The sequence below is a fragment of the Monodon monoceros genome, unplaced genomic scaffold, assembly GCF_005190385.1.
Source record: "Monodon monoceros isolate NGI ecotype Baffin Bay Population unplaced genomic scaffold, NGI_Narwhal_1 Super_Scaffold_5, whole genome shotgun sequence".
Classification (NCBI taxonomy): domain Eukaryota; kingdom Metazoa; phylum Chordata; class Mammalia; order Artiodactyla; family Monodontidae; genus Monodon; species Monodon monoceros.
The window spans coordinates 107,720,175-107,744,009 of NW_021703782.1; the positions used below are offsets into that span (position 1 = coordinate 107,720,175).

Below are 23,835 nucleotides of genomic sequence, written 5' to 3' on the forward strand. Positions count from 1 at the left end.
ATCTTCCCGGACCGGGGCACGAACCCGTGTCCCCTGCATCGGCAGGCAGACTCCCAACCACTGCGCCACCAGGGAAGCCCTCTATTTCATTTTTTAATAAAGCTGGTCATGACCCCCTAAATTGATTTCATAACCGCTGGATGAAATGAAAACAAGGCATAGTGCTGTAAATAAGTATCATACCCTTTATTTTTCCTCTTAATTTTTCTCCCGAGATCCTTGGGTGGGCACTGGAACTGGGGAGGGGTGCAGGTGGGGTTCCTAACACCTCTGCACTCCTGGAGACCAGGGTAGGTTGCTGCTTTCCCCATGAGACTCTCACCTTGAAGGCAAAGATGACCTCGTTCACCATTTCACGCCCAGGACCCGGCACAGTGCCCAGCGCCTGAAAGGCGTGACGGTTCAGAGGTCACGTGGGCACGGGCACTCGCTCACCTGTGCCCTTTTCTGAGGGCTCGGGTGTGATCGCGCCTCCGTCGGTCAAATGGGACGGGTAGTGACAGCGTCTGCCTCGCAGGGCTCTTGTAGGACTAAGTGGGTTCTTGCAGGTGAGGCACCTAGAGGAGCGCCCTTTGAAGCTAGTGGTGGTCGTCTTCCACTCGCAGAGCATGTCAGCTGCAAGTGGAAGTGACATTATTGAGATAAACTTGGATTTACTCTCACCTTTAAAAAATAATAATTTGCCAAATGAGTTAGAGATTATGTGTCTAGGGACTTAGAGCTGAACTTAGTGTGTCAATTTGTTGTGACTCTGGGATGGGGGTTGCTGCCTTAGAACACAGGAAGCCTTCGTATTGTCCTTGGCAGAAAAGCTTTTTAAAAATGCCTTGGAAACTGCAGACGTCCCTGCAGCTGACTGCAAGTCTCACTGACCTTAACCGGGGCTTGGAAAGGCTTCGGTCAGAGTCGAGGAGACTGGAATCCAAGCACGGGCGCAGGAGGGTTGTGTTCAGAGGCTGAAGAGGAAGGTTTGGTTTATTGCTTTGTTCTGCTGGTCATGGGTCACATAAGAACTGCCGGCACTTCCTCTCCGGACCTGCCTGCTCACCTGCCGCAGGTCTGCTCCTCTGTGCATCCCAGGTTTTGTCTGCACTGGGATGACGGACGCTTTGGTCCTTTGAGCTTTTTTGAAGGGGAGTGGGAGGGGGTAACCGTTAAGATTGTTGTGTATTATAAAGCTGGGTGTGTTCCCCAGTGATATTTTGATAGCATTTCTTTGGGGGGAAGAAAATGGAGACTTCCTCACTAATGGGGAAAAAATGTGTCCAGTGCCTTATTTTTTTCAAAGATCATGCTTGAAACTGGCAGAGGGTTACTCTTCAGAAAGGACTCCTCATATTGTAGCGTGAATATTTTCTCTAGGAAGCTCATCTTCCCATCGCCCGGGCGGCCTTCCATTACATAGCGCGCAGGATACATGAGAACCACACCTGTGCGTGTTTGCGCCGAGGGGAACTTTGGAGGCAGGCTGAACCGTGGTCGACCAGCAGGCGCCATTAACAGGAAACAGGACTGATTTTATTCAGCACTTTTCCTTTTTTACAGTAAATGACGGTAGTTACCATAAATTGAGCTTGATAGGCGTTGCCATTGCCTCCCTCGCCTGACCCTTTTCATCCTGAAGACGCAGAGAAGGCCCCTATTCGTGGAGTCGGACGTTAGCGGTTTGCTGTATGAGTGCCCAGTGCCCCTCATCTAACTGCTGGTTTTCATTTTTAGGCATCGAGGGGGAATGTTTCCGAAGGGAATGACACTTTAGATGGCGGTGCAGCCTCAGGCTACAGCATTTGCATGGAGGAGGGAGACGATTTGCCCGCTGGAGAGTCCCCCAACTCAAAGAGTTGGATCTGGATTTGAATTTGCTTTCATCCTTCGGTGCTGTGTGTGGCTCTCAGCAGCCCGTCTATTTGTGGGATAGTGGTGTGTGCACTTCTATTTTCGATCTCTGTAGGCACCTCCACTTGGCAGCAAAGCAGTTGGCTGTCAGAAACGATACGGTGTGCATGACACCCGTCACACGTACTTTGCCAACAGAAAGGAATTTCGTCTTTTTGATGAGCACAAAATTTCAAATGGCTTTTGACCACGAGCCCTCTGAATGTTCTTGTGAATCTCATGAAGCTCTTTACGGTAGTGTAGCCCTTGACCGTGTTTCTGCGGCTTTTCTGGCTGAAATACCAGAAAATCATCCGCCCTTTGACACCTCTCACCAAACAGCGCAGGAGACCAGGAGCCGAGGTCCCGCCGCGTTGCCGCGTTTGAGGACCGGGCACCTCTCCTCTGTGTTTGCATCATTTCAGGACATTTTAGATCGTCTGTCTTCCCTGGATTCTTTACCCCTAAGAGAAGAATTCTGACAGTAAGCAGGGAAGCTGAGCTTGACCCTTAAATAGGAACACGGGGCCAGCCACACTCAGCAGCCCTCTGTCGTGGACCTTCTCCTTCAGTGTGTTGTTTTCATACCCACTGCCCTACGTGTGGGCGTCCCCTCTCACAATGTCCACTTTTCACGTGGAATGGGAATGATGAACACTGCCTATCCCAGGTGAGGGCGTTTGTCATTTTCAAACTGGAAATGCAAAAAGAAAATTTTAAGGTTCAGTAAAAAACAATTCTGTTATCCCTGAGATAAGCAGGTTAATAGTATGTAATGTCAATATTTTGGCTGTAGACCATTATGTTGCTGTTGATCCGGGAGAAATATGGTATTGACTCAGTAGCTTCGTGTACTTTTTGCTAGCATGCTTCTCCGTGCTTTTTATTCTTCTTTTAAAACATCATGATCTGGTTTCTTTTCCTTTGTCGTTTTATGACCAGCTCCTCCCCGGTCAGAGAATGACAGGGTTAAGTTCAAGCAGAAAGAAGAGCTATATTGGAGACCTAGATTTCGGATGTCAAACCATTTCAGTCTTTGTTCTGAGGTTGATGTAATTGATCCTTCCCCACTTATCGCATATCTGTCCTTCTTATAACTTTCCCCAGAGACATATTTTTGAATGCTCTTGTTAGCATATTGTAAGATTCATTCAATTCCTTATAAGACAGTTAGGATTGACACTTTTTTGTTGTCTGCTGACGGTGTTTCCTGGGCTGCATTTTCCAAAAGGGAAACACCACAGAATCATTTTTTGCTGATGGCTGGTGGAGACACTCATCAATAGCTGAAAGAGGAGAAACGAACAAAAAGCGTAGATAAAATGGTGTTGTGGGGATATGATTGCAGAGTTGGTTTTCATCATTAGAGCCTGTTGGGCACCGTTGTCTCTGTGAAATGGGCTTGAAAGGCGGTTGCTGACTCTTAGTGTCCGCTGTATACAGACGGCGGTGGTGGCTCAGCGAAAAGGCCCAGGGAGGGAGGAGGCCAGATCCTCTCCTTGAGATGCTCATGCTCTTGAGAGGGTAGGGAGAGCGGAGGGGGTGCCCCGTGGCATGGCCGGCGGGAACATATGTGCACTTTCTCAGTGACTGCAGCTGCCACGGAGCAGTCTTTAACAATGCTTCCGAGCTAGGAGGTTAAATCTTCTCATTTGTTTTCAAAAGAGAAAGAAGGGACCCTCGCCATCTTTACATTGAGTTTGGATCCCAAGCAGGAGGGAGGTAGGAGGAGAGAGGGATTTAGGCGAGCAGGATTTTCTCCCAGGCCTCTCAGCATGTGGACACACAGATCAATTTCTTATCCTGCGTTCAGCTGGACACTGGGTTAGAGACTGTGTTGATCACAACGTCCCCTCCTGTTTCATATCATATAACACATTCATTTCAGCCACTGAGCCTAAATTACTGTTTGCTTTCTTTCTGCCTTTCTTTTTCTTCCCCCCCCCCCCCCGAAATGGTAAGAACTCGTGTAAGGATGAAGTTAGTTTATCCGTGCTAATGCTTTGATTTTTCTTTTCTCTTTCTCTTTGCCACAGTAGGTAACCAGTTAGGGGCCTTGGTACATCAAAGGTAAGCAGTGGGTTATGTTTTATTATTTATTGATCATTTCTAATTGTTTATTGATCCACCATCTGTACTAGAGTGTTAGAAAGTCAGAGGTTGAGAGTGTGAAAAAACATGGGCTAGATTTCCTTAAGACTCAACTTTTTTTGTAGTCCTTTCCAAGACAGTGTAAGCTGAAAGGATAAACTAATACAAGGTATTAAAAAGCAGCCGTTATCCTCTGTAAACTCAGAAGACTTCTGGGATGTTGGCGCTGCTCTTTCTGCCCACATACGTTGAGTTTAAAAGTAGAGAATGTGAGAATTGTCCTCCTGGCTAGATGGTTTTCCCAGCATTTGTTTTATGGACCCTGACCTCTTCGCTTGAGCAAAGCTGTGCTGAAGAAGTGTGACTTGCTGGGCTCTCACAAGATGGAGCTTGTGTTGCTCCAGTCATCACGGTCTGGGAGGTGGGAGCCCGGTCCCCCCACTGTAGTGAGAGGCCTCGTGGCGGAACCTTGGATGGCTGCCCGGTTGACTCCCTTCCTTAGTTTCCCCTCACAGAGTTCCCTTAAACACTGAGGATTTAGAGAGAGACAAAGACCTCTGGGCTTTAAAAAGACCAGTCTGTAAGATGGAATGTTTGTGGTCACAATGTTGTCATTCAAAAAAGGATAAAATATACAGGAAGGCTTCTCTTCCCTAAGGGGTGAAATTTTATGCTGTGTATTTGTTACTGTAACATGTTATCCTTAACGGTCACCAGCAGTGATACAGTTGTATCCTCTTGTGTTCTATGCAAATGTTTAGGAGTTTCTAGAAATCACCAGGCATCAGACAACCAAAAGATCTATTCTGGGGTTTTTTAGTTATTGTTTCTTTGTTTGCTTTGTTTTTTAATGAATTGAAATATAGTCATTGAAATGAGGTTGTGTCAGTATCAAATGTAACTTTCCTATAAAGCCATAGTTAATCAGGATTTTACTTTCCAAAATGTTTGTACTTTGTGCGTTAGACCAGTTTCAGCCTTGCATTTAGAATAGAGCTTTGTCTTCCAGGAAGCCCAAAGCAGTTTATCCTAATACGTTTTTTCCTCAAAGAGAGTCTGCTAAAATCGTTCCTGCGGGCTGAGGAACTGCCTGAGTTTTGAGTTGTGCCGGTGTTGAACCCCTTCTAGTAAATTCCGCAGTACTGTTTCCTGAGAGTAGACAGCTTGTGCTGCGTGTGAGCAGCAGCCTGGTGGCTGCACATACAGGAGCACTGTTACCCTTCACCACCATCAGGAAACATCCCAACAGGGACCCCCCCGTCTATTGTACGACGTACTGTTAGGCCAGCCGAGCCGTGGCATTAACAGCCACACTCTTACTGATTAGGAAGCCGGGAATTGCCTGATTTGGGTGTGAATTTGGATATCCCAAGAGGTAGAGATAATCCCTGTGCATATGTAATCTGAGGGTGTAAGCACAAGAAGACTGTTTGCTCACATCAGAATGATACAGTGGCAGTGCTATTTATGATACTGCATTTCTTCTAAGTGCTGCACTTTCCCTGAAAACATGCACTTATTCATTGCTTTCCATGATGGGTAAAAATCCAGCTGTGTGAGAGATGTTTAAAAATGCTTACCTTTTTTTTTTTTTTAAAAAAAATCTACTTGCATGTAGCTTCCTCCTAAGGTAAATGTTTAGATTTAATTGCTTTCTGGGGTGTTGGGCAAATTGGATATTGTCCACAATGCACTATACAGCAAATTTGAAGATGTGTTTGAAAGAGCCAGTGCAATAGTTGTTTGTTTGTTTGTTTGTTTTAAAAAAAAAAGCACGTAATGGATGGGGTAGCATTTAACAGAAGTACGTTGCCAAGTAAGCAAGGTAATTATTCTGTACTGGTCAGCACTGGTTAGGCCTCGGTTGGATACCGGTTCCATTTGGGACGTCTCACACTAAAAGGCAGATAAATTAGAGGGAGGCCAGAAAGCAATAAAAAGATTGGAAAAAGTTGTCCCTCTTCATCTAGGGAGACTTGAATAGAAGTCTAAAACACTCCCCACTCCCCAGAGGATCTTCAGGTGTTCAGCAATACTGAGGGTAGCTGTAGGAAGAAAGGGCAGTGGTTAGTGCAGTTAGTTGATGGTTTAATGAAAAAAATAGAGGTTTCCTCCTCTGACACAAGGAAAGGGGAGGCTTGGATCTTTTCAAGGAGTGATGGACCAAAGGGTTCATTAGATGACAGTCTTTGTGGATGGTTGTGGGCTTGTTAGCCAAATTGGCATGATTTCTTTTAAGCCTTTATCGTCTAACATTGCCAATATGGGAAATTCGGGGAACCTAAAATGACTGCAGAATTCTTTATTCTGTGTATTTTTCCAAAATGTTCTTTGTTTTTAGGGCAGTAATAACAGAAGAATTCAAAGTGCCTGATAAAATGGTTGGATTTAGTAAGTATCCACATTATCTACTTTTTCCCTCATTTCTGTTCCTTATTTTCATTTTAATCTCTCAGTGGGAGTGTCACCCGTGGTAGAATGCTCCGCACATCATGTTCTCTAGAGCCCCGGAGCACTGCAGGACTCTCCAGGCTGAGGGGGAGACCGGAAGGTTGGGCCCTGGGTCCCCCGCCCTCCCGCACTTCAGCTAGAGAATCCCATGACGTCGGCTGTGTTTCACATGCAATTCCTGTGGGCTCGCTGAGGCCAACCTGATGTGTTGTGCTGTGAGCCAAGTGTGAATGTTTGCTGAATTAATTGTCACACATGTGTGGTTAAATATGGAATGAAGGGGGCATGTTCTCACCCTGTTTAATTTGTTTCAGTTATCGGCCGGGGAGGTGAGCAGATTTCACGGATTCAAGCAGAATCTGGTTGCAAAATTCAGATTGCCTCGGGTAAGGGCTACTTATTTTTTCATAGATCTCAGTTTGGTAGAAATCAGTCTTTTTTTTACAGAGTTTTTCATATTTAGTACCTTTGCTTGTTGCTTAGAAGTTTAGGGGCTTGGGTAAGTATATGTGATTGCTGTTTTCCTTGCACTTTTGGAGCTGACCTCCCAGCTGAGAACCAGAAAAACCAGAGCCGAAGTGGGCCCAGAGATGATGCCGCCCGTCTGGCCTCTGGGGAGACCCTCTGCAGCTCTGGGCCCGGTGTGGCCCCTCCCAAACACCTGCTGGTCTAGGACCTCTGTTTTCTGCACCAGAATGTTATGCCAGACATAGTGGGGCCTGGACGAGTCCTGGGGCTCTGGGCTCATGCCTGGGGACTGCTCGCCGGCTCCCCTGGATTAGACCGTCCCTGCCCTTTGTGGAAAGAGGCCATCTGAAGGTTCTGGCTAAATTAGCACATGTTAGACACGGCTCAGGACCTTTCCCAGCCTGGTGCATTTTGACCATGTGATACGGAGAGAGACAGACTGAGGAAGAAGAGTTTTCACTTCCGTTTCTAAGTTTCATCATCTGAGTCTGACCTCTTTCCACAGCAGAGGATGGGATTTGGAGGACATTCGACCACAGAAATGTTTGTCATTTTGAAAGATACTTAGTGCAGTGTCTTGAGAGCAGTCACTGCTGTTAGCTATTTCTCTTTAATTTTTTTTGAATATGAGTTTTCAGAGGCAGTTGTTTCTAGGAACAAAATAAAGCGTCGTGTGTGGTGTTGGAAAGTAAGATTTTTTTCCTCTCTTGTCAAATGGCCTGGAACCAGTTCCACGTGGGTGTCACTGTTCTCTTGAAGTGTTCATGCAATTACTGGTCATAACTCTGATGTGCATGCCATTAAGTTCCTTACGAGTGTGCCTCAGAACTGCAGACAGATAACCATTAAACTACACTGCAAATGGACAAACTGAGGAGCAGCGGGTTAAGTGACTGTGCCACTTACTAGCACGCAGGCGGGTCAGATGTGAAGCTGAGGCTGGTAATCAGGACCAACTCAGAGACCTCTGCTGCGTCCTCCCAGCTTCCCCTGCAGGGCTTGTTTTCATTTGGAGAATCTAGGGTGGAGCTACCAGCTTGATATTCTCTCCACAAGTGGAAGCAAGCTGTCTTTTTCTGGGAGCCGGGCCTTCTGTGGGGCTGGTTTAGGAACCAGCCCAGAGAGACAGTCTGTACACAGAGGCGAAGGTGCACGGTTGCCTGATGCCCACCAACACACCTCATCTTCTTGATTCTTCTTATAGAGAGTTCTGGGATTCCAGAGAGGCCCTGTGTACTTACCGGAACCCCAGAAAGTATTGAGTAAGTTTATTTTATTTACTTTTTCCTTTCACTCTTCTTCCTCCTTCCCCAGATGGGGAGAAATGGAAGGGCAGAATTGTTACTGAACACTGTCGATCTGTGCGGCAACCTGGCCACGAAAGCAGGTGCTTCCTTAGAGAAGGATCTGGGAGGTTGCCACGCCAGGGGAGTTGTTCTGTTACCTTAAACACATAAGGTATCACCTTTTTTTCAAACCCCACAGAATTTCTCACAGCTGTCATAACATCTGCTTCATAAACCAGGTCCTCGAGAGTGTACTTTCACCCTGCCTGAATGCTCTCATTAACTCGCTTCTTCCGTGTTAATGTCTCCTTCACCTGAGCAGGTCTGGATCAGTAAGCCTCTCACTCTGTGAAGCACTGAGAATCCTGGCATCAGGTCTCTTGCCTGGGGCTGATCCCGTTGCCCTTCTGATACTGGTGAACCAGATGAATCTACCCTTTGTGGCCATTGCTCCACTCAGAGGGCCATATGGACCGGCCAGAGGCTGTTTGGACTTTTGGGGCCCTTACTGCAGCCTTAAGACTAGCACTGCTCTCGTGGTGCACGCATGCTTGGAGCCTTGTACCAGATGCAGGCCTCGTAAATCCAAGAAGCCCCTGGGGAAAGGGGAGGTACTAACGTAGAGTCTGCTCTCCTTCCTCTTTCAGTCTACCGAGTAGCGTTGCATTTGGGGACAGGGGTGCTGAGATTATGTCTGGCTCAGTAGGTAGGGCTGTTTTATTGTTTCCATTTCTCAGGGAGTCTAGATGAGTTTAAATTTTCTTGTTCTGCTGTAACATTGCAAGCAGTGAACCAGAATAAATATCACTGGCAGGTGTGCATTATAGGGCAAGCAGAATGCTTTTGCTGGAGTCAAGGCACTTTTCTTCCAACACAGGTTAACCTAGTACACAAGCAAAATATTAAAAAGCCGCTGTAACTGAGAAGATACACAAAGGCTCAAGACTGCAGAAGGCGGCATCTATTTCCTGCCATTCGCTTCTTTCTTCCTGCTCTTCTAAACATTCCTGCTTCCTCTTCTACCCAAGCAGTGGAGGCAATGGGGTTGTAACTTCAGGAGGAAACAGTCTTTTCTTCAGTGCGCAGTATAGCCAGCCTGTTTAGTCGCTGAATTTTTCCCTATTAAAAGAACCACAAGGGCTTCCCTGGTGGCGCAGTGGTTGAGAGTCCGCCTGCCGATGCAGGGGACACGGGTTCGTGCCCGGGTCCGGGAGGATCCCACATGCCGCGGAGCGGCTGGGCCCGTGAGCCATGGCCGCTGAGCCTGCGCGAAGAACCACAAAACAGATTGTACATGGTGATTTAAAGAATAAATACTGCAAATAAGAGCCAGGGGAAATTCTGGTGCAGAAAAGGCAATTGGCCCAACAGATGACCTCGGTAGGCTGGGTGGTTCTGTTCCAGCATTGCCATTGCCCTCCCCAGTCTCCAGGTGAATCGGCATGAAATCCCATGGGAAATGCAGGCTCTTGACAGTCTGACATGGAAAGCACAAAGCAGGTGTATATGACTGTACAGCTGCACCTGCCTCCTTCTTTCCCCACCCCTTGAAACCAAACTGGTGATTTGTAGCCGTAGCTTAGAAGTCATCGAGCAGTCTGGTTGGTTATGGGGAAGAAATTTGGAGTTTGAGAATTCAAATGATGATCACTAACCCTTGCTTTCTCTCTTCCCGTCTTTCTCATTGCTTTCTCTCCTGCTCTTGTTTAACAAATATCTGTTGAGCGTGTGCTCTGTGAGAGGGGTTATGCTGGATCGGGGAGCAGCAAGAGATGCAGTGGGTCAAAGGTAGACAGCTGCCACCAGAGCAGCTGACATTCGAATCGGAGACAGGCGTGTCTGTGGCGTGCACGTGAGACACAAGCGCAAGCAGAGGGCAGACGTGGAGGGGCTGTGTTGGAACGTTGCTGTTGTGCGTTGCTTTTAAATTCCAGCCCAGTAGCGTGGCGGATGGCAGAGACCTCCTGGGTTGTGAGGGCAGGAGCTGGAGCTGGATGGAGGGCTGCCTTGACTCCTTCGCGTGTTCCCCCGGTGCTGTTTCCCCTTCCTGGGCGCCTAGAGCATTCATTTAATGCTGGCTCTCTTGTGGTTCTTTTCCCTCCCAAAGACAAGCCAAACGGCTCCTGGGACAGATTGTGGACCGCTGTCGGAATGGACCTGGCTTTCATAATGACATAGACGGCAACAGCACGATCCAGGAGATTCTCATCCCTGCGTCTAAAGTGGGGCTGGTCATCGGCAAGGGAGGGGAGACGATAAAGCAGTTGCAGGTGCGTGAGCCCTTGGCAGAGCAGCGCTCGACAGCCCTCATCCTCCTCCATCTTCCCGGGTTGGAAGGTTCTGTGCGGCTTTGGCGTGTCCGAGCTGGGCTGGCTGTGCACCACGGTGCAGAGCTCCCCTCGAAACCTCTGCCCGAGTGCCTCTGCGGATCTGAACATTTTCTGTGGCCAGGCTCGATGCCAGCTGTGACGCCAAGGCCTGGGGTCCCCGGGAACTGGCAGGAGCCACTGTGGCGATGAAGCCCTGTTAGGACTCTCAGATAAAAATCCTGTGTCCAGAGCCAGGGCCCTGAGCCAGGAGCACTCTTGCTCGTTAGTGGTGAGATCGGAGTTACGCTCATGTACTTTTCTAAGGCGCAGGGTCCTCGTCTGTAAGAGCAGGGAGGTGCCGGCCTCGCTGTTGCAATGAGCTAACATAATACCCGTTGTTGTGATTTACACGAGACCCTTAGTGCAGAGCCTGCCACTGAGTAAATGCTCCGTGAACACTTGCTGCTCTGAGCTCCAGAATCCCTCACGTGAGACACTTGGGCCAAACGTGTTGTAGAATTTAATACCCCCAGCAAGTTTTGGGGCTGCATCCCGTAACCAAGTGCAGGTTTTCATGGCTAAACCTAACAGTTACGCTCCATGAGAGGAGGGCTGGAAGTACGCTCACGTGAGTTCAGGTTAGTTTTGCTGCCAGATTTAGTTCGGAGCAAACTCTTCTTTCCGAGCTCTGGGCTTTCAAAGTTGCGGGTCGGAGTTGTGGCCTGCCTGTGTGCTCTCGTATAGCCCAGTCCTTGGATGTGGAAGGCATTCTACCGTGGACTCCTAAGAGTTCAGACTTTATAGAGTCCCAGAATCCAAATTTTGGTGCCGCGCTCATCGGCTCTGGAGCCTTCAGTAGCTTACTGAGAGCTCTCCTCTGTGAGGTCGGGAAGTGGTGGCCCTTCCCTCCCATTGCTGTGCGTGAGCCCTGACCACGTGACGTTAAATAGATTGTCTAGCTCGGTGCTTAGCATTTTGTAAAAGTAGCTCATTCCTATTTAGATATTCCAGGAACCGGAAAGGGAGGAGAGTTTTGGGAAACGGTTTTCTCTGTCAGGCTTGGACGCCCTCAAGCACGGCGTGTACCTCAGCATTCTCGGAGGCCAGCCTCACGGGCCGGATCAGAGAGCAGTGCCTTTGCTAGCGGGGCATGTCTCGCTGTGGACACGAGCCGACCCGTGCAGCTGTGCCATCCTGCGTGCCTCTTGCTGACAGTGAGGGCTGTACCGGTGTGTGTGCCCTCACAGGAGCGGGCAGGCGTGAAGATGGTCATGATCCAGGACGGCCCGTTGCCCACGGGAGCGGACAAGCCTCTGCGCATCACCGGAGACCCATTTAAAGTACAGGTAGGAGAGAAACCATGTGTCAGGCAGGTCCTGGGTGTGGCGGTATCACTTGCTAGTACTTGTAGAGCTTTGATGTCATTCAAGAAATTATAAAACTGGGTGGGTGTTCCCTGAGCTGTCTTCCCAAACCAAGTTTGATGGTGCAAAGAATGGGGCTGTGCTGGCCAGTACCGGAGCTGCTGGCCACGTGGCTGTTGGAATTTGTTCAGATTAAGTAAAAAGTGAGTTCCTTATTTATACTGGCCACGTTTCAGCACTCAGAGTGCTCAGAGCACGTGTGGGTGGCAGCTGCCGTCAGGGCAGCCCACGTACAGAGCTTGTCCGTAAACGCAGGAGGTTTTGTTGGCTGGCACAGCTCTGATCAGATGCAGTTTTCGAGGTGCAGCTGTGGTCAGCTCAGATGCAGGCTCCCTCTGGCTTTTATTTGTTTGTTCTCTCAACCCATTTTCACAAGATCACTGTCTGAGGTGGGAGGTGACCGAAGGTGCCAGTACCACCCAAGGCACGTGTGTGCCCTCGTAGCAAGCGTCCTGTGTGCCTCAGAGGACAACCGCAGTGCTGAAAGCAGGGGCTTAGGTCTAAATCACCCAGGTGCTCCATCTTCCAGCACCTGGGCTCTTAGCAGGAATGTGTGTGCACTGTGGGTGTGGGAGTGTGTCTGTCCCCGTGAGACACGAACGCTCTTTTTTCTGCCTGCTGCAGCCTGCCTGACCTTCGCTGCATTTAGAGTAGCTCCAGAGCGACACACCTTGGTGAGCCAGCCCGTCAGCGACAGCTGTCCCTCTGCAGGGGCTTTGGGGCTTTGATCCAGCAGAGGTTACCAGTCTCTGGCAAAAGAATTCCCATAGTTCTTTTTTTTTTTTTTTTTTTTTCCGCGGTATGCGGGCCTCTCACTGTTGTGACCTCTCCCGTTGCGGAGCGCAGGCTCCGGACGCGCAGGCTCAGCGGCCATGGCTCACGGGCCCAGCCGCTCTGCGGCATGTGGGATCTTCCCGGACCCGGGCACGAACCCGCGTCCCCTGCATCGGCAGGCGGACTCTCAACCACTGCGCCGCCAGGGAAGCCCCTCCTGTAGTTCTTAATGCTGTCGTTCAGCTGAACTCAAATGATATCACTGGTAGCTCTTTTTTGGTCAAGGTTTCTATATGTAAAGTAGTGATTTTAAAACAGGCTTGAGGGCCGGTGGTTACAGTGGCTGCTTTGCTTAGGTTCCCGTCAGCAATGCAGCCCTTCACTACCTACTGCCCTGTCAGGTCCCCCAGAGTTTCTAACCTCTTTAGATGTAAGCAGGTGGGCTTTAATAAAAAAAAAAACAGACTGCACCTAATCTTCCTCACTCGGCTCATACAGTCCAGCGTGGGACTCCTCTGCTGTGTGTCGTAGAGCTCTTCGGACAGAGGGGAGAGCTGGCTGGACACAGAAAGCCTGCCTCCCAGAAGCCCTCCACTCCTGCCTTCTCCAGTGGAACGTTTGGCTTTGTCTTTTGTAGAAAAGATACCTGGGCAAAGAGCTTATTTCATTGATGTTTCATGAATTTGCAGGAAAATTATTATAAAGAAAGGTTTTCAGTATTTTTTTTATTTTAAAACTGTGTATTCCATGTTTTTTATTATGAAGAAGCTGTCTGCTGTATTTAGGGTATATTGTTCTTTGGGTTTCTTTTTTTTTTCCCCTCTTCCCAACTTTTTATTTTGAAAAACTTCAAATATAGAGAAAAGTTGAAGAGATAGTGTAGCGAACATCTGAATACCCTCAACCTACTTACTGTTTTGTTTGTGTGTTTATGTTTTATTTTTTTGCTTTACCATCTGTAAGTAAGTGTCAGATACTGTGAGTTTTTACCTCCAAATCCTGCAGTATGTATCTCCTAAGTATAAAACTTGCTGCTGTAAAACCAGGCCTAAGAAAATAACAGTAATCCCATAACATCATATTATAGTCAGTCCATGTTCCAGTTTCTACAGATGTCATGAGACGTTGCTGTTTTGGGTTTTCTTGTTCTCATTTGGTTTGATTTTTCCAGAACTGGGACTCAGTTTCAGTTCTCACATGACCTTGAGTTGTGCACGGTTGCTCCTTAGCACGGCTCCTGCGGGGCCAGTGCTGGCATGGGCGGGATGGACTGACTCAGGTGCGTCCTTGGGGGTGAGGACACTGAATGCGCCTTAGAGACAGTCAGGTGTTGAGGGAGGTTCTTGCCAGTTGGTAAGACGTTCGAGCTCTCAGTGCCAGGAGGTATTTTTGGGCTCCCAGGCTGGCCTTTTCCCTTTCCCTCCCTGGAGCTTCTCTGCCACGGGATGCGTTGTTAATGTCTTCCTTCCCATGGAAACTGCCCACCGTCAGAGCTCTCAGACCCCACCCTTGCCCACTAAAAAGAAATGGCACGTCAGAAATACGGTGGAGCGACCATCATCAAGTTCTGACCCAGTACCAATGTGCTGACCCAGCTGTGGCTTGGAAGACTGTGAACCCTTATCTGTGTGGACATTTTGGACAGTGTAAGGAACACGTCATTTAAGATGTGATATACACGATATACTGCTCAGTAGCAGCCTGCCCGTGTCCCATGTAACAATAGTAACATAATATAGTGAGTTCTCCCACGGCTGAGCACCTCCTGAGGCTTTAAGCCCAATTTAAGAGGGTTTGATCTTTCACCTGGTGTCATGTCTTTTTTCAGGATTTTGTTTTCCTTAATGCCTTTTATCTGTGTTTATGCAGCAAGCAAGAGAAATGGTATTAGAGATCATCCGAGAAAAAGACCAAGCTGATTTTCGAGGTGTACGCGGTGATTTCAGCTCCCGAATGGGAGGAGGCAGTATAGAGGTATGCTTGAGTTACAGGTTAGTAGGCAAGTTTAAGGTTGTAGGGCACGCTTCTGTTAGCTCTTTAACCTTGAGCAAGTTATTTAACTCTTACCTCAGCTGCAAAACCCTCCGAGTACACTGGCTTCCCAGGGTGGGTGTGAGGAAGGAGTGGGAAAGCCAGCTGTAGTGAGGAGCGCCAGCTGCACGCATTTCAGGGAATGGGGCCATTCCCCCTGGTTGGGGGTTGTGCTTCAGAGCGCACCCCACTGCCCAGATGAAGACCCAAGTCCAGGTTTTCGTGGTGACCTATGTTGTGACAGTATCAAACTCCTAAGCCTGTTTTACTGATGAGGTGGAATGGGATCGAAATACGCCCTTGACGTATTTCGGCTACAGCGAGGATGGGCCCTGCCAACGTTATGCTTGGTAAAGTAAGCCAGGTGCAGGAGGATGAACGTTGTCCTGATTCCACCTACATGAGGCACCTAGAATAGGCAGATTCATACAGATGGAAAGTAAAGTAGAGGCTAGCAGGGGCTGGGGAAGGAAGCACTGTGGTTTCACGGGAGTTCTTATTGGGGATGATGAAAAGGTTTGGGGTGTAGACATCTGTGGTGGTTACACAACATTGTGAGTGTGTTTAATGCCACTGAAGTGTGTATTTACAAATGGTTAAAATGATTAATACTATGTTATATATATTTTACTACAATAAAAGAGTGAAAGAAAAGAAAAACATTTTATAGGACCATAGTATAATCAATGTGTATGGTACATTAATGTTTATTTCATAAAATTTGGAAGATAAATTTTTAATCTTAAAATTTTTTTTAATCTTTTATCTATGAGGTTTATTCTTACTTTACTTCATCTTTATAACTATTTTTGATCAGGTCTCAGACCTATTAGATGCATTTAATGGACAGGAATGCAGCCATCAACCACAGTATTTTTCCTAAGAGGAAAAAAAAAAATGCTTTATTGTATCATTTCCAGAAATGCACTGTGATAAAAATCATTCTATGTACACACACACACACACACACACACACACACACACACCAGGTTTGCAGAAAAACTCTGATGTTTTGTTTCTCTGTGCTTAGGTGTCTGTGCCTAGGTTTGCAGTTGGGATTGTAATAGGAAGAAATGGGGAAATGATCAAAAAGATCCAGAATGATGCCGGTGTGAGAATTCAGTTCAAACCAGGTAGGTTTTGATGGTTCTCGGAAGTCCTCAGCATTATGAAGAATTAAAGAACACCTCACAAAACAAGGACTTTGTTATTAGTCCACTTGTGTTCTTTGCTCTCCCTCACCCTCTCTCTCTTTTGCAACATTCTGTTACCAAAGTTCCAGTTTAGGTTTGTCCTCTGGTCCCTCATTTCTTTCTGTGGATTTGCTGGCCGGGTCACCCTTCCTGTGCCAGAACACTCTAGCCCAGGGGTGTCCAGGCTTTTTTCTTTTTTTCCTTGGACTAGTAAAATTGGGGGGAATCAACATAGCATTTCCAGTTTTTAATTTTGCAAGTAAAGACTTAAAAAAAAACTGTTATTTTGATTTCATAAAATTAAAGATAACTTAAAACCATTTTAAAAAATCGTAAAATCAAGGACCGTTCTTTAAATTTTATAAATTTACCTTTACGAGCAAAATCATCTACAATGTCTTTATTTCGCTCATTTCTCTGAAGATGGGAAAACATCATGATGGACTACTTCTGGGAAAATACTGCTGTAGCTCAACTCTGTTTTCCTTGGCACTTTTTCTTTTTTAAGTTTAATTTAGTTTCTATAGTGATATCTTTTTTAAATGGCTGTAATTGCATAAGAAATGAGTATTGACGTGGATCACGCAAAAAGATGTAGCCGTACACGTTTCCCTATGCAGAAGATTCCCTGATATGGTGATGTTCTTATTACCCTCTTTGGCACTGGTAGGAACATTGATTGCAAATCAGATTGACGTTTGTTTCCTTCTGAAGTTGGGCTTTTCCTAATCCCATCTCTCACCTTGTTCCACAGATGATGGTATTAGTCCAGAGAGAGCTGCACAGGTCATGGGACCCCCAGAGCGATGCCAGCATGCAGCACATGTCATCAACGAGCTTATTCTTACAGCCCAGGTGGGTCTGGCTCTCTGGGGCTTCAATATCTCGCCGGCAGGAGCAGCAAGTGCTACCTGGGGCTCTCGGGGCGACACCCTGGGGCAGTCACCCCCTCTCAAGTCACGGTTTTGGAAACCAGTACTCTTGTCAGTTACCTCCCTCCAAGATTATAGCCATGGGCTTCTCTACATCTGTCTCTTTCCCGCCTTCATTTTTATTTTTGTTTTCCTGCTAGTTTATTATTCTTCTGCCTTTATTGTCTCAGAATCTAGCTTTTTTTTTTTTACAAAGTTTCTGACTATTTAAACTGTTTGTGGGATGTAACAGTGCAGATTGCCAGGTTTCAAACAGTTCAGTGTACCTAGTGTAAAAGTAAAGTCTAATCTCAGCTTTAGAAGGCACTTCATGATCTGCCCAAATCCTAACACTGTCTTCATGCACGTCTTTCTCTGGAATGTGAGCAGGCTTGTGTGATGCTGTTAGGATACACCTGCCCCCGTTGTAAATTGCTCTGGAGAACTACTGTAGCTGGTGGCAGGTTGGCACATCATGTCCCCCAGGTTTGTAGGAAAAGTCTGAGAATAATAGGAGCTGAAGAAAGAAGCCAGAGATTAGAAACCACCATCCCAGCTCTGCCATTTTTCATGTGACCTTCAGCGAGCCTTTGAACTCCTCTTGGCGTAGTTTTTTCAGCAGCAAACCAAGGGGTTTGTACCAGGTGATGCACCCCACATGATCCCCTAAGTCATTTGGCGGCACCTGCTGAGGTTACAGGTTTATAGACCCCACCCCCCGCCCCAGGTCTCCTGAATCAGAGTGCCCAGGAGGGTGGCTTGGATCTCACCCACAGCCCCAGGCAGTTCTTAGGACGACACAAGTTCAGAGAAGCGTCGCTAATTCATCTCTGACATCCTTTTTAGTAGTAAGAAGTGATGATCCCAGGACTGCAAAGGCCGTGAGATGATGAGGGGACAGCTTGTCTTTGAGAATCTGTGGCATACCCGGAAAGTTGGCCACGTGTTTGTGTTCTAACATAAATCCCTAAAATCACCTTGTTTGCTTGTCATTTGTCGCTCATGAAAGCAGAGTGCAACAGAAAGCACTCCAGTGAGCTCGGCGCTCTGCGGGCTTCAGTTCTGGGTAAACAGTCAGTTTACCCTTAATCGACAGGAGTAGGCTGTGCCGAATGCCTGCTCAGCTTCTCCCTTCCGTGAAGGAGCTCTCAGCTTGACCAGGTTCGCCTTCAACCTTTCCAAGATTTTAAATGTTGCTGCTCCAAAGTGACTCAAAGGACAAAGGCTGGAATGGGGTGTTTCGCCCTCGAGTGAAAGGAATCTTCCTCGCTTAGGTGTTGGTTGTGGGTTTCGCTCTCTGGTGGGGAAACTGAGAATAAGTCGGGAGACTTCTCAAGCCCCGGACTGTGGGCGGATGGGCCTGGCTTGTTCCTCCCTCTCTTGGGGAGCGAGACAACCAATTTTTCTTTAAAACCCTTTTATTCTTATTGCTGGTTGAACTGCAGGGTATTCTGACTCTTAGAGCGGTGTCTGAATCGTTCTCTGTCGCAACTTTGTCGGGAGAGGGTCAGAAGTCATCCTTGCTACTCATGTGTCACTTTCAAAAGCTCATAGCTCTTCAGCATCTAATATCTGGTTTCTGGTAGGCCCAGCATTGAGAAGAAAACCAGCTCCTGATGCCTGTAGATTAAGGCCCAGTAGTTAAAACTCCAGGGATAAGGGCATTGGGCTTTAGACTTCGGAATTTATATCTGACTGCCTGTTTTAGTTGGGTGTGTTCGTGCTGTTTATGTAACCACGTGATTTATCCGCGCACGTCTTCTTGAATGCGCCTGTGATCTGTGTTAATTCTACTTGTAAAGAGCACTTCAGAATCTGAAATGTGGAAAGGTGCTCAGGTTCTAATGTGTGGCGTTGATTACATCCTGTCACTTAACCTCCTCCCCGGAGGTGAAAAATAGTGCTGGTGGCAGTGACAGAAATGTCACCTGAGCTCTGCTTCCTTCCCAGGAAAGAGATGGCTTCGGAGGCCTGGCGGTAGCCAGAGGAAGAGGCCGTGGCCGCGGTGACTGGAGCGTCGGAAACCCTGGTGGCATCCAGGAGATAACCTACACAGTGCCGGCAGATAAGTGCGGCCTCGTCATAGGCAAAGGTAAGAGGCGGTTGCTGGAGTTCGGCGTTCCCCTTCCAGGTGTTTGACCTGAGAGCAGACAGGCCACGTCCAATACCTTTGAAGCACAAAGTTCCTTCTGCTTGCTGCCCTTGACTGAGGGGCCAGGTCCGAGGCACCAGCTGCCTTCTGCAGGAACCGTCCTCTGCATGGGCCCTCACAAATGGGGCAAAGCCAGCGCTTCATTACAGCGTGCAAACAGATGGTCAGGAAGACCGCTGCCTATGGAAGCAGCTTAGGTTGTTGAAGAGGCACCCTGAACAGGTGAGGGGCCTCTGAGTGTTTGTCGATCGACTGATTGGTGATTAACTCGCCTCCAGGGAGCTTAGAGGAACCGTTAAGATAATTTCCTCAAGCGAAGATTGTTTTCTGACGAGTGCGTCACTTTTTTCCTTACTGGATTTGGGTATTTGTTCTCTATTGACACAACATGTGAAAGTGGTTTTTATCTTTTCAACATATTTACCAAGAGTATCAGGCACCCTGTGGAGGGAAATAAAAATTGATTTGTTAGTTGTTTCTAGGCATTTTAGAGGACGTTGGGTAGAAACCCTCATTAATGGCTAATGTGGCTCCTTCCTGTCCTTCAGCGAAGAGCGAGCGAGAGAGCAGGCAGGTTTCTAGGCCATTGTTGCTGGCTCACCTGGGCTGGCCTTGACCAAGGAAGGCTGCTGAGAGCAGGTCTGGGGCTCGCGGAGCAGTGGGCTTAGCTTCTCTGCTCTCTAAGCAAAGCCCTTGACCTGGTGGGAAACTCATGTTCAGCATTGGGTTTTGTATTTGCCCATTTATTCCCTTTGTATGTGTTTGGCAACATATGGAAGAAATAAATACGGTTTTCTCCCTAGAGTTTCCCCAGTTTCTGTGATCACCAGACGTCTCTTAGCTGTTGGAGGGGTGCTAGCATCCCGTGGAACCTGACTTGGGAACGTCTTCACCAGCAGAAAGCTGAGGCTGCCGTGGCACATCCTCACGAGCTGGCACAGGGCTGGAATTCCTCCTGTCCCCCTCATTCACCTCCCAGAATCTGCACTGGGTCCCACTCTTGGACAGTGTGTGTTTTATGCTCTTCTAAAATGTTTCTCTCTTGTATCCGTGTTGTCCCTGGGTGGTTAACCTCTCAGAGGTGTAGGAACGACGTAGGTTTGTTTTAATTTTCTGGCAGGGCGTACATGCTGGGAGGTGTTTAATGGACATTGTTGGCTGCCCAAACGCTGTGATAAGTCAGACATGCTGCCCAGGCCATCAGCTGGCCTGCTGCCATGAGGTTAAATCCAGCTGATGCCTGGAGTTCAAGAATCAGATCTAGGGTTTTTCTTGCTTTTTGAGAACCGTTTTGTCAACGAGGTTTTCATGGGAAGTGTCGTCTCTAGACCTGGCAGAGCCTTTCTGTCTTCACTGTGACAGTTCCTCCTAGTCAGTGAAACCTCGGTACTCACAGGACAGTCGCTCATAGTTTGTCCTCTGCAAAGTCATCCTGAGCGATCCCCAGAGGGAGGAGACAGCAGAACGTAGCAGTAACTGATGCTGTGTCCTGGTGCTCCAGTATCAGCCTTGGGAAGCCAGGCTAAGTTTCGTTTAGGCAGGAGCAGGGGCCTTTCTGTAACTCCCCGCCCCAGGGGCTGGGTACGAGGTCTTCCTGTTTCTTGGGAAAGGCGCGGGGTGAGGGGAGCCACACGCAGGCAGGCCCTGCAGCCCTTGGACAGACGCTGCACCTCCCTGGGCCCCTGCTGGATTTCCATGATAAACACAGCAATAGTGACAGTGTGGCCAGCCCTGCTCTTGTCAGCCAAGCCTTTTAGCAGGTTTGATTAATTGCTTTACAATTTCACATCCAGTCGGGGGCCACTGGTGGGTCGCTTCTGCCCCCCGTCATGTGGAAGAATGGAGCAGGCTGCTGAATGAGCCTGTAGACGGCCACCATGTGCCAAGCTGGCGACCTCATCTTAAAGGAAGATGAACTTAAATTAACTCCTTCCGGCCCCGTGCAGTTTTGCGGTGCCTCCTCGCCTTATTAGCATGGGCCTGAGGCCTCAGGGAGGAGTCTGGCGCTGCTGGTCCAAGTGCCTGATGGAGGGGAGCCGGTCTGGGCCCGTGAGCTTCTGCGTTCCAGACACGCGCGCTCTTCCGTGCTTTTGTCTCCGGGACCGAGGGGTCTGGGCAGAGGGTGGGGTAGGGGTCCCTTCAAGTGCTGGGTGGCAGTGGGAAGGTCTCCGCCTATTCTTAGCTCTTCGGCGCTCCCTAAGAGCACGCCTGCCTAGGAGCGAAGCTGCTTACTTTTCATGATGCAAAGGACGTAAAATTCATGACCTGAGTAAAGGCCGGTAGTTGGGGGGCTGGGAGGGGCTTGCACGTACCTGGAAGCAAAGTGAAGCTGCTGAAGACTCTCTGCGACTCTCTTGCCTTGGCTGGTGCTGCCCCTGAGACCACGTGTTTGCTCAAGGCTCAGGGTAGACAACGCAGGGACACCTCCCCTAAACTGCAGCAGATCTTTAGGAAAACCATGCATACAACACTTTGGTCTGCTGGGCTTTTCTTTTTTTTAATTTGCTTTTAAATTTAAAACTACCCTAAACCGAGCTAACATCCTGCCCAGACTAACGTTTGAACCAAGCTTTCTTGAATGCCGACTGTCTCCTGGTTTCCTTACTACGGTGTAAGGGCCGCTCACACTTCCTTCAGGAAGAATGGCCGGACCCAGGCTCCATCTTTGCATCCTGACCCTCGTAGAATCCCATCATGCTTTCTGGATGAGATGAGCCGTGCCTGCTCTTGGTGTCCCTTACTTACCTACTCCTCGATGCTTTTGTTCAGACGTGGCTTTCCAGCAGGGCCGGTGGAGGGCAGGTTGGGAGTTTGAAGGATTGTGGACGTGTTACAATGAAACGAGAAATGTCACTGCAGCTTTGTTTCGACTCTGGGTGGGGAGGGGTGACACAGAGACTGGCCTTTAGTCTTCGCTTTGACCCTTTGGGGCTCCCTGGTACCCTGCATCAGATTTTATACACATCGTCTTTTTCCAGTTCTGCAGAACTCTGTGCTCCAAGTTTTCCTTGAATTCTGGCTCCGCCACCCCAATTGAGCAGAGCTGATCTGTAAGTTCTGTGAAATTTGAAGAGAAGAATCAAACCATTGTTACACTGGTGGAGCTTTTGTTACGCAAATTTCATTAAGAGACTGGGACTCTCACAGGTTTTTCAAAGAGTCCAACTACATTTTCATTAGCCCCACTCCACCCAGGCCTCTGTGACCTCCATTCTCAGGCTGTCGCTCTGTCTAGACCTGTCCCCCACCCACGGAGGAAGAAGAGACTTGAGAAGAGACAGGATGGGATATTAAAGGCTTGAGTGGGCTCTGGGTATTGTTGGGGCCTGTGGCCGTCTGTTTGACCTGTGGAGGGCGGGAGACAGCAGTGCGGTGGCCCACACCGGGGCTGAAGGCCCGCATTGTGCCATGGAGGGGCCATCGGGTCACCATTCTCATGCTGAGAAGGATGGAGTGCCTTCTCCGGAGCTGAGCTCACTGTGTGCAGATCTGTGGGCCAAGGCCCAGACCTGGCTTCTGGGCCCCTCCAGGCCTCTGCATAGGACACTGAGATGGAGACCAGCTGGTGCCACGTGGTATCATTGCGCCTCAGCTTTGCTTCACAAGTCTGGCTTCACACATGAGACAGCTCTGGTTTTTACAAGAGCCGTTTAAAGTATAAATGGAAAGTCCTTGTCTACTCTTAGGACGAGCACTGGTGTGCAGAAAATACCCATTCCTTCTCCAGAGGAGAGAACTGTAGCCACTCACTGTCCTGTGTCCTGCCCACAGGGGGCGAGAACATCAAAAGCATAAACCAGCATTCAGGAGCGCACGTGGAGCTTCAGCGGAACCCGCCTCCCAGCACGGACCCCAGCCTGCGGATGTTCACCATCAGGGGCCTTCCTCAGCAGATCGAGCTGGCCAGACATCTCATCGACGAGAAAGTGGGCGTACGTACAAGGTCCTTTCCCCACCTGGGTGATAGAGCTGGGTTTTCATTTGGATGTCCAAGGCGCCTGTTTCTCCCCAGAACCTTGTACTTCCTGTGGCTCTCGGTCCTCACGTGATGTGAGGGCAACAGCCCCCTCCCATGTTGCTGAGGGGGAAGGTCGGGGCGCAGGGACACCAGGGCCAGGCCCAGACGCGCAGAGCTCGCCCAGGCCCCGAGCCGTTGGCCCTGCAGGCGTAGATGAGCAGCCAGGGCCGGCAGCCTTCCCCCAGCACTGCCCCCGGACTCCCACTGGCATCGCCCCGGCGGCCAGCCCTGCAGGCAGCGTTCATTGACTCTGGCTTTAGTTTCAGGCACCTCAAAGCAGATAAAGAAAGGGAGTGTTGATGGAGGACAGATTGGCCACTGCTCACCTCAAAGGGGACGTAGAATGGCAGAAAGCCGTGGGCCAGCCTGAATTGACGGGACAGTCAGCAGGTCGGTCCCTACCCCCAGGGCGACACGCTAGGGCAGTTGTGGTGGTGCCGGTATTGGCTGTGTGGTGGTATCGGTCGCTCAAGGGGCAGAAGCTGTTTCTGCAAATAAAGCCCACTGTGGGCAAGGAAGGCTAGTGCAAGTGCCACAGGGTATCTTTACTTCACTTGTCTCTCTCCCCGAAAGCTGTGGTTTGCCTCGGGGTGGGCCTGGGCAGAGGGTGCAGGCGCAGCCGACAGGAGGTGAGAGTTCCCTCTGTGTCCTGACAGGGTGCCAGTCTCGGAGCGCCCGGAGCCTTCGCGCAGGGCCCCTTCAGCCAGCCACCTGCCGCACCGCATCAGAAGTGAGTCTTTTCTTGACTGGAAGAACTCACTGCCCCCAAGGGGTCCTCCTTTTCCAGCTACTTCCAGGGAGTGCCAGCCGAAAGCCGCAAGTTCTGGGCGTGGGCAGGACTCCTCTCCTTCT

General features: G+C 48.9%; 1 protein-coding gene across 1 annotated transcript in view; it reads left to right on the forward strand.

Moving 5' to 3' along the window:
- The window catches only part of FUBP3 (far upstream element binding protein 3), a 49,589-nt gene that overhangs the window by 19,011 nt on the left and 6,743 nt on the right, over window positions 1-23,835 (forward strand). The window contains exons 3-14 of the mRNA XM_029202331.1: window positions 3,912-3,945; window positions 6,308-6,357; window positions 6,732-6,803; window positions 8,090-8,147; window positions 10,279-10,441; window positions 11,728-11,826; window positions 14,548-14,652; window positions 15,740-15,842; window positions 16,657-16,757; window positions 18,764-18,905; window positions 22,737-22,897; window positions 23,640-23,713. Coding sequence (XP_029058164.1) covers window positions 3,912-3,945; window positions 6,308-6,357; window positions 6,732-6,803; window positions 8,090-8,147; window positions 10,279-10,441; window positions 11,728-11,826; window positions 14,548-14,652; window positions 15,740-15,842; window positions 16,657-16,757; window positions 18,764-18,905; window positions 22,737-22,897; window positions 23,640-23,713 — 1,162 coding nt within the window. The remainder of the gene's footprint in view (window positions 1-3,911; window positions 3,946-6,307; window positions 6,358-6,731; window positions 6,804-8,089; window positions 8,148-10,278; window positions 10,442-11,727; window positions 11,827-14,547; window positions 14,653-15,739; window positions 15,843-16,656; window positions 16,758-18,763; window positions 18,906-22,736; window positions 22,898-23,639; window positions 23,714-23,835) is intronic.